General features: G+C 36.6%; 2 protein-coding genes across 2 annotated transcripts; both read left to right on the top strand.

Annotated features, from left to right (window-relative positions):
- Positions 1-219: 219 nt before the first annotated feature.
- LOC105164795 (syntaxin-32) lies at positions 220-3,670 on the top strand. The gene is made up of 5 exons (XM_011083567.3): positions 220-751; positions 1,486-1,736; positions 1,837-2,012; positions 2,302-2,502; positions 3,393-3,670. The coding sequence occupies exons 1-5, from the start codon at positions 517-519 to the stop codon at positions 3,550-3,552; spliced, it is 1,023 nt and encodes a 340-aa protein (XP_011081869.1). The 5' UTR covers positions 220-516; the 3' UTR covers positions 3,553-3,670.
- Positions 3,671-4,977: 1,307 nt separating this feature from the next.
- LOC105164796 (uncharacterized) lies at positions 4,978-9,890 on the top strand. Its single transcript, XM_011083568.3, has 3 exons — positions 4,978-5,928; positions 8,611-8,863; positions 9,155-9,890. Exons 1-3 carry the CDS (start codon positions 5,581-5,583, stop codon positions 9,541-9,543), a joined length of 990 nt encoding a protein of 329 aa, XP_011081870.1. The 5' UTR covers positions 4,978-5,580; the 3' UTR covers positions 9,544-9,890.
- Positions 9,891-9,953: the final 63 nt, after the last annotated feature.

Here is a 9,953-nt window from a genome sequence, read left to right as displayed (position 1 = left end):
TACACCACTTATTTTAAAATATTTTAAATTACCCCAAAACAAAAATTCAAACATTTCATTTATTTTCAATCGCCCACTTACTTATTTCTATTTTTCTCTCTTTATTTTTAAAATACAAAATAAAATAATTAAAATTCAAATCCAAACACAATGGAGTTATCCATCAAGGAAATTATGGACAGGAAACAGATAATATAAAACGGCAAAAACATTATATAGAGCTCCATATAAAAGCGGAAAATTAGTAATACGCCCGCAAAAAAAAAAAAGAAATTACACAATTTCCAGTTTAATCTTCATCCATCATTCTTCATTGATTTCTAGCATTTTTCTCGCAGATCTAGGGTTTCGCAATTTCCGGCCCCATTTCATTAATTCCAGGGTTTAAGATCGGGCGAAAATTCCCGATGTTCATGTTCCCCGATCTCTAATTTACTTGATACATCACTGGGCAGACAATTTTTTGGTTGTAAGCCTTTTATGTTATTGCTGTGTTGAGAATTCGATCTGGCAAAAATGTCGGTGAAGAGTGGGAATGCTTCGATTAGGGATCGGACGCAGGAGTTCTTAGGGATAGCGGAGAGGGTAAAGAAGTCAATTTCCTCGCAGAATGGTCCGACCAGCAGCGGATCCAAGCGGGAGGAGCCGCCACGGTCTGCGATGGCGATGCAATCCGAGTTCAACAGGAGGGCGTCGAAAATTGGCTTTGGGATTCACCAAACATCCCAGAAGCTATCTAAACTGGCAAAACGTGAGTAATTATATATTGTTTATTGAGCAATTTTTTTGTGGGTTCCTGGCTATATTTTTCCCGTAATGGGCTGTTTATTTGCTATCACACTGATCGGGGTATCGTCAAAGAGGTTTTCCTGACGGAATCATTACGAGATTTAAGAAGTGACCTATTTCATATTGACTGAATTGCATGTATCTGGCTATTATTTGTTCCTGCGGTTGGGTTTTTTGTTGTAATTCGCTAGCAGACATCGTGAATTGAATTAAAGATTCTTATATTGCAGAACCAAGCTACACAATTTTGTTAGGTGTATATTGAGCAATGTGTTGTCTTATTTAATTGTTTTTGAGGGATTTGTGGGAATTGCCTATGGGTGTAGTTTGTCATAATTTTACTTAATTGTATGAGGCTGAATATGCGGATCCTTTGTTAATTGACTTTGATTTGCCCTTATTTTGAAACTTTAGGACACATGAATCTTATGCTGTTGCTGTAGTTCAAAAGTTTGTTGATGGTTGAGCGATCAAACTGTAAAGTGTTCATCCTCTTTCTGCTGGAAGAATGCTGTGGTCTTGTGGACAAAAATCTTTTTAAGAATTAGGGGTTAGCTTTATGGACTGATCTGTTTTGCACAATAAACTAGTAATAAGTCTGTTATTTTTCCAAATATTGATATCCACTGGTTTGCGCCTATGGTTTATCATTAAGAGTGGCATGGTCAAATTAATGTCTTCTGCTTTCTATTGCAGTTGCAAAGAGGACTTCAGTTTTTGATGATCCTACAATGGAAATTCAGGAACTCACTGCAGTTATCAAGCAAGATATAACTGCTCTTAATTCTGCTGTAGTTGATCTACAGTATCTATGCAATTCACGCAATGAAAGTGGAAATATATCCAGTGACACCACCACCCATTCTACTACAGTTGTTGATGATTTGAAGAATCGTCTGATGAGCACTACAAAAGAGTTCAAGGAAGTTTTGACTATGCGAACAGAGGTAACCTATTAATATATTGCATCATCTCCAATTTGATGCAACTCCTTTTATATGTCTGTACTATTGACTAACTCAATCTGCATGCTGTTTCTTTCATCAGAATTTGAAGGTTCATGAAAACAGAAGACAATTGTTTTCTTCTTCGGCTTCTCAGAATCCTTCAAATCCTTTCGTTCGCCAGCGTCCTTTAGCTGCAAAGTCTGCTGCCAGCAACTCAGCTGCACCTCCTCTTCCATGGGCTAACGGTGCACAGTCTTCGTCCCAATTATTCCGCAAGTAAGCACACATACGAATGTTTTTAAGTCGGTTGCTATCTCCACGCCTTCCATTTCAAAGGAATGTTTGACCCATTTCTTTTTCTTTGTTTCCTATACTTAGAAGTAAACAATGCTGGTTTGATTTTTGTATTAATAGTTAAATAGTTTCTGAAAAGACTTGAATGTAGCATCCAGTCAAGTACTTCATGGAACATCTATGAACAAAACAGCCTGAATTGAACTGAATTGCCAAGATGTCAACAGATAAATTTGCTAGCAAAACTTATCTTCTATAACCCGTCTAACAGGAATCAGATGGATGGGGAGTCTCAGCCGTTGCTGCAGCAACAACAAAATCAACAGCAACAGCAAATGGTTCCATTACAGGACAGCTACATGCAGAGTAGAGCAGAGGCTCTTCAAAATGTGGAATCGACAATTCATGAGCTCAGCAATATCTTTAATCAGCTAGCTACACTGGTTTCTCAGCAAGGAGAGATTGCTATCAGGTTTGCTGTTTGCAATGGTTTTACTCATTATATACTGCGATTCTGGTAGTTAAACAACAAAGTATGGTGGTCTTGTGACCACTTAACATCAAGCAATTATTCTAGACCGTATGCAACTTCAACTTAACCCTGCTTTCTTTCTCATTATTTCTACTCTATGCTTCTTTTAATTTTCAATCAATGCTAAAATCACTAATGATTTGCAGGTTCAGCTTGTGCAATCATTGAGTTGCTTAGGATTACTGACATCTATGCTATGTTCAAATTTATTCATAGAAATCATTTTAGGTGGTGGAAACATTTAGTGTTGCTTCTCAAAGTTGGTTGCAATTGTTTCAATCATTTAATTTTATGTTCAATTTTATTGTCAAATACATTGCATTCTTTGTAGGGTTGATATGTATGTTGAATTTGAATTTGTCATGTTTTAATGATGCTTCAACTCCTGAAATAGTTTGTCCTCCCTTTGGAGGAGTAAGGTAATCAATAAGAAGCAGCAGGACAAGGCTTAGGAATATTTGATGCTGTCCTTTAATATTCAGTTTGAGTAAGATAAAGAGAATCTGTTAAGAACTATAGAAGCTGAGGCTTCAGTCCGATGGTGATGAATGATCTTCAAATGGTTGCCCTGAACTTCCATTTAACTAGATGTGTATCAACAACATAAGTTTTGACTTCTGATGTGTGAACTGGGGAAACTTGTTTGTTGAGGCTTTCCCTTGAAGTTGCGTCGGGATCATCTTGAATGATTTTATTTTGATACCACTGTTGATTATCCCAACACTTTGGAATTTGGTAGTACATAGATAACACTTGACTCCTGTTTTTCGAAATGTTCATTTCATTTTTCTCAGAGTGATTCTAAACATTGAGTAAACTGTTTTTCATAGGATTGACGAAAACATGGATGACACGCTGGCAAATGTGGAGGGAGCTCAAGGGGCCCTGCTCAAGTACCTCAATAGCATCTCGTCAAATCGGTGGCTGATGATCAAGATATTCTTTGTACTGATTTTCTTTCTCATGATATTCCTATTCTTTGTGGCGTAGTGAGAGACGGCGGTGCATTACCAAACAGCAAGAAAAATTCTTCATGTAATCTAGACAGGGTTAAGCATCTGTTGTAATTTTCCGGTCTTTCTTTTCGTAATATAATCTCTTTTGTATATCAGATGAGCAATTTTGCATGAGCACTTCCGCCGTTCCGAGCTTCTCATGCATTGTCATCATGTGGTAGGGTGGTTTCAATGAAAGGAAAATATTCGTGATAGAAAAAGGGTCGGAAACATATGATGGTAGAGGTACCTTTCTTGAACCCTTTGAAGAGTTGATTCCAGAAATAGAAGATAATCAAAGGTGATAGTTTCTATAGGTTCAGGAATTATGGGCTAACCACCAACTTAATTTTTATTAAATTTGGTGGGAGATTTTGGCGTCTAATGAGGGACAGACAGGTGGAAACAAGGGACAAACAATGTAAAAAATGGATGTGACCGAAGACGATGAACCCTTAGAGGCTTGACTTTATTCCTTTGGGTTTCCTGATGGATTCGGAGATCAGAGAAGCGAAAATTCAACAAGAATTTGTTATATACGATGCCATATTTCGTATTTCAGAAAACAATAGCGTTGCATCAAATCTTTCTTTTTTTTTATTATTTTCTTCTAATTTATTACGAAGACATCTTGTTTCATTTTCAGAAAGATTTAGGGTCAAATACAAATGAACAAATACCCTTTTATGAAAAAGAAAAATTTATATTTTAAAAAATAAAGTAAATTATCTGTATCGACAATTTAAATAGGAGTAATTTGTTTTATTTCCAATAGCATAAAGGGTAATTTACTAACTTTTTATTCTATACGGACTTTTTTTGTTAATTTCTTATATTATATGGGGTAAATTACAATTTTTCTTAAATTTTTATGATAAATTATATTGACATTCCTTGAAGTTTGATCTTATTATGCAGATACTCCATCATTTATAAAATTGTAGTACATCTCCTGAAAGTATCAGTTGTAATTATAAGTACATTCAATATTTAGTAGTTAACATTTTATGCAAACATACTGCATGTATCACTAACATCTCATAAAGAGTATATTTATAATTTTACAAATGATAAAAATATTTGCATAATTAAATTTAAATTCAAGAATGTTGACTTAATTTATCTTAAAGTTTAATGATAAATCATGAAAATGTTAAAATTGATGTTACCAACAACTTAAAATTCACAAATTTGAGCTTTGATCTAAATCAAAATACAGCATGAGAAGAAGAAATTAACTAATCCAAACAAAAACTGTGACGTGAAAATGGATAAGAAAATATCAATTTATTTATGTCAAATGATAGGTACTGTAAGTATTACCAAAAACTATTTGATTTGGGTCCAAAACTGTAAATAACCTAAAGTACAAGGTCCAGCAAATGCGAACAAACCACAAGTATATAAATTGTAGCTCTCTCTCCCCGTTATCTGCACCACAACCCCAGCGGCCCACCCCTTCTTTCACCTGTCTCCATTTCCATTTCTCAGTAACACCAAACCCTCCCTCCCTCTCTCTCTCTCTACATACATCTCCTTTGTATCTATATGTGACGCATGTAAACTTACGTATATGTACGCACACCAAAAACCGCTGATACGCATACCTTTTTGTTCCGGGAACATTTCGCCTCTCTTTCTGGCTGTCTGAAACCCTAATTCTCTGTTAGCTCTAGGTTTCTTTAATCGTAGTCGCGAATTCGTCAACCGCTCGGAATTTAGGAAATTTTAAATCAGAACATTTTAACCTGGAAATAGATATCCAAGCTGCTTCACATAAGTTTTGTCGATTAAAAAAATTCTGAGAAAATCCCCTTATTTCTTGATTAATCTTGGATTTTCTGTTTTCAATTTGTATAATTACCTTTTTTGTTGTTTGTTGTTGCTTCCGACGGTTTTTGGTAATATTTTCAGAAAATCGGCAATAATAAATAATTGTCATAACTGGGCTTGGAATTTGGTTGAGATTTTCCAAATCTTGCGTGTTCATCTAGGGGATTTTTTGATTTACGGATAACAGAAAATGGTTGGAGGTGGAAATAGGAGGGATGAGGGATCGTTTATGGTGAGCGACAACAACGTCTTTGCAGCTCTAGGAAGTTTGAGGAAGAAGAAGAAGTCTGACAAAGAGAAGGGCTCTTCTAAGGGAAGTAAAAGCGCGCCTAAAACTTCTGCTGCTGGGAAATCTAAGGGAGCTGAGGAGGAGAAGCAGGTGTTCTGGGCTCCGGCACCTTTGACAGTGAAATCTTGGGCCGATGTGGATGATGAGGATGATGATGATTATTATGCCACCACTGCTCCTCCTCAGGCGATATGGGGTGGTTCTGGTTTGAATAAAGCAGAGGAGACGAAGAAACCTGATCCTGTGGAGGTATAAGGAATGAGATTTATGACACATTATGTGGTCATTGGATGTGGATGAATTTAATGAATTTTTGTTTCTGATTATTGACCGATGGTGTCTGTTATTGCTTGATTGATTCGGTTTGGTTTAGTGATTAAATGCCATTACCTTATGGTCTATGGAATAATGTGTTTGTTTGTTGAGGAATTCGGTTTGTTATTCATTTTGCACATTTATGATGCTTAATGATCCAATCATTTGCTAGGTCTTGCTTCATTGTTCCTTTCGTGCTGTGTCACATTTGTCCTTTACATGTAAAATTTGCATTTGTCATTCTATACTTAAGCATGACCACTTCTTTATGCTTAATGAATTTTACTGGATATTGGCTTTTCTCTGTTGGAGGTGTTTATTGGTAGTTCTTTTGTGCTAAAATTGTCTTTTTATAGTTAAGTTCTTATTTAGTTTTTAAGTGAATGATTCGCATGATAAACAATATGCACCAGTTACATAATTGCTTTGCTAAAAAGTTGTTCTGAAGGACTTTCATTGGAAGGAAACTGGGGTTAATTGTTGTTTTATCAGTTATATGATAAAAATGAATTTTAAATTAACCGATTGTTTATTTTTCCTTTTCTGATTCTTCAGGTGTGTGTCATTGTTGTTTTTACAATTAAGTTCTTGCTATCAAAGTCAATTATGTACAGTTTTTAATGTGTCCCAGCTATTTATATTTTAGTTGAAATTGCCTTTTAAGGATTATCCTGTCAAGCCCATTTTGTGCACCTTTCTTTTCATGTGTGCAAGTGTCTTAATGTTGCTTTACCCCGAAACTTGGGACGAACATTCTGCATGCTGCAATTTGATGGTCATTTTGAAATTTATGCTGTTCACTTTTGTGCTTTTCTTATCAAAAGTGAAAAGTCATCATTGTCTTATTAAAACAAAGATTGTTGTCCTGGGGTCTCCATGTAGCATTTGTACAACATTATGCACCACCAACTGCTAAGAATCTCCTTTTCCTTACTGAATTGGTAGTGTTAGGACATGTCATATACTTGATCTGGTATGTACCTAATGTTCCCACACTTTCCGTCTGCTGTTTGCATAGTTACTGAAGAAATGTAACAAAAGTTGCTGCATTCAGTACATCTTATCATGTTATAGTGTTGAAGGGATTGTATTATATCTATTGTCTCTCCCATTGAGCATTTCAATGTTTTGTTATTTGTATGTATTGGTGCCTTTATTTCCTTTAATTGATGCATGTATGTTATGGTTTTGTGATTTGGGGATGTTTGAGAAGATTGTCAAGTTGATTTCCAGAATAACTTAAAGTTTGGAAGATGAAATTCAGGTTAGCTCTCATATAAGTCATTGTTTGGTGCGCCTTGTTTCATAGTAGTCAATGGCGCGCGCCATACGGCGCCCATGGCGCACGCCTTCAGAATGGCGCTGCCCAGGCGCGCGCCAGGTGCGCGATGCAAGAAAGGCCTGGGCGACCTGGGTTTTGGCTGGGCTGCCCAGGCCCATGAATTTAAAAAAAATTTAAGTTAATAAACCCTAATTTCCTAAATATAAACCCTAAAAAAAATTAACTTAATAAACCCTAATTTCCTAAGTTAATTTTTGGCGTGTACAACAGTACAAGCTCTAATTATGCCGATTGAATCTTTGAAATTGATGTGATTTTATTAATCTTTGAGTGCTTTAATTGTTCTGTTAGTGGTTTTTTTTTGGGATGATTTAATTATATGAAGTTTTGTTAAGTTCAATTTGTTGGTTTATATGTCTTATTTAACTCCTTGTACATTAATCTAATCAAAATAATACTAATTATATAAATATATAGATTATTTCTTATATTTGCGCCATCCTTTGAAAAGGCGCGCACTGCGCCGTGCGCCACTGACTACTATGCCTTGTTTGGACTACACAGTGTTGAGATGATTTCTTTAATGAAAAGCTTAAAGGTTTGGGCTTACACATGCATAACTTTTCTTTATGCATACAGAATGAGACAAGAGTAAATGCACGAGTTTTCTGTATGATCTAGAGAAACAAAGGCTTTTGGAAGCATAGTTCTTTCCATGTGGTCCCCTTCTTGCCCACTGCAAACCAGATATCTGTTATTCAACAATATCTGGTGCTCTGACGTACCACTAGTTTCCCTGTGTGTGTTTGCATGCTCATGTGTTGTTTGCGTCTGTCTGATTTTGCTAATTCCTTCCCCTATTCCAGACCACCCACACACGTCACATTTGATGTATCTAAAGTGTGTACCATATTTGTCAATAATCTCTGGCAAGCATGGTGATTGTCAATCCAAACGGGAGCTATAATTCAGCATATTGACTTCTCTTAGTCTTTTGAATTGTATCACCTCCTTTAGAGGGGTGTGGCTGTTGGTGTAGTACCAATTTTCCACTATATTTGCTTCTACTATCACTGCTGCTTTCTGCCAAGTGTTTGTAGATACATTTTGCTGATGTAGAGATGATAAGCCATTTCTTTTTAGGGGATCTTTTATGCATTTTTGACTGATAGCACTGCGAGGATGCAATCACTGGTCCTAAGATGACTTCTGGTGTAAATTGTGTCATGGAGGCTCCTTTCGATTCACAATGTCATCCAATCACTAATCTGATGTTGAGATGAAATGTCTGAATTGTATTTGTGACATGTTGTGGTTTTCCATCCAAATTGCAGGAAAGTGAAAGTGAAGATGAGCTCCTTGATGAAGGTGATGATGATGTGGAAGAGGAGCCTGATCATGAAACGGAGGTCCAAGAACAACCTGAGCAGGTGATCAAAAAGCCTGTAGAAGTTTCTCCAGCACCTAAAGACACAGAAAGACAGCTTTCCAAGAAGGAAAGAAGGAAAAAGGAGCTTGCTGAACTAGAGGCCATTTTAGCTGATTTTGGAGTTAACTCAAAAGAGAAAGCTGAAGATGAGTCATCTGGTAACTGTTTTTCTTCTCCCTTCTATTAAATTGCTCCTTTTATCTTACCCTGGAGATAGTTCTTTTAGATAAATCTATCCTATCTGGGTATGAGTACCATATCTTTACTTGCTGTTTCTTCATTATGTTATTTGGTATGCTTTATAGGAGTTTTGTTGAAATTATGAAAATATTGCAGGCTGTAGTCGGTTTAATCAGTGGTTGATAAGGCATGTTGAGTGAATCTTAGCATTGTAAAAGTAGCGCAACTGAAAACTTTGAACTGAGGGACTTATTTTTATTCACTTACAGGGGTCACCAAAGACCAGAAAGAGGAACAACTCAATGGAGATGCAGAGAAGAAGGAAAATGCTCCTGCGGAATCTAAAAGTGCAAAGAAGAAGAAGAAGAAGGATAAGGCTTCCCGAGAGGTGAAGGAACCTCAGGACAAACCCAATAGTTTAGATGTTCTTAATGAACAAGAGGAAACTGCTGGAATTGAACAGGTAGAGGAAGATGCATCTGCTGTTGATGTGAAAGAACGGCTCAAGAAGGTGGCGGCTGCTAAAAAAAAGAAATCTAACAAAGAGGTTGATGCTGCTGCAAGAGCTGCTGCTTTGGAGGCTGCAGCAAGGAGTGCCAAACTTGCTGCTGCCAAGAAGAAAGAGAAGAACCATTATAACCAGCAGCCAATGCGGTAAGAGAAGATTGTTGGAGCTTCATACATATGGAGACGGGTCTCATTGGTCAATAAACTTCGAGCTCCTTCCTTCAGTTTTTGTGATAGATGGGACTTTTTAACATAATGTTACATGTCCGAAACGGTTTTGGCTATCGAAAGCCTGTTTGATTTGGGACTCTCAACTTAGATCAGTTTGTAACATATCAGTACTTCTTGCTGTGTATCTACTCTTTCTCAAATCTTGATCGATGTCGTGGGGTGAGAGATTTTGGGACTTGTCTAGATACATCACCCTTGACAGCATTTCCTCCAATGTTCATTGATCCAGTTGCATCTAAAATAAAGCCTTTTTTTGCATTTATAATAGATGTTATTTGTCACAGTGTAGCGACAGTTTCCATGTGATTGATGTTTTGGGTTAGTGTTTTA

This window comes from Sesamum indicum, linkage group LG6 (assembly GCF_026168435.1).
Source record: "Sesamum indicum cultivar Baizhima isolate 11 linkage group LG6, ASM2616843v1, whole genome shotgun sequence".
NCBI classification, from domain to species: domain Eukaryota; kingdom Viridiplantae; phylum Streptophyta; class Magnoliopsida; order Lamiales; family Pedaliaceae; genus Sesamum; species Sesamum indicum.
This window is presented reverse-complemented; position numbering and strand designations above follow the sequence as displayed.

Coding starts and splice junctions, on each gene's coding strand:
- LOC105164795 (XM_011083567.3), top strand. CDS start 517: ATGTCGGTGAAGAGTGGGAATGCTTCGATTAGGGATCGGACGCAGGAG. Junction 1,737..1,836: donor TTTTGACTATGCGAACAGAG/GTAACCTATTAA, acceptor TTCTTTCATCAG/AATTTGAAGGTTCATGAAAA. Junction 2,013..2,301: donor TCGTCCCAATTATTCCGCAA/GTAAGCACACAT, acceptor CCCGTCTAACAG/GAATCAGATGGATGGGGAGT.
- LOC105164796 (XM_011083568.3), top strand. CDS start 5,581: ATGGTTGGAGGTGGAAATAGGAGGGATGAGGGATCGTTTATGGTGAGC. Junction 5,929..8,610: donor AGAAACCTGATCCTGTGGAG/GTATAAGGAATG, acceptor TCCAAATTGCAG/GAAAGTGAAAGTGAAGATGA. Junction 8,864..9,154: donor AGCTGAAGATGAGTCATCTG/GTAACTGTTTTT, acceptor ATTCACTTACAG/GGGTCACCAAAGACCAGAAA.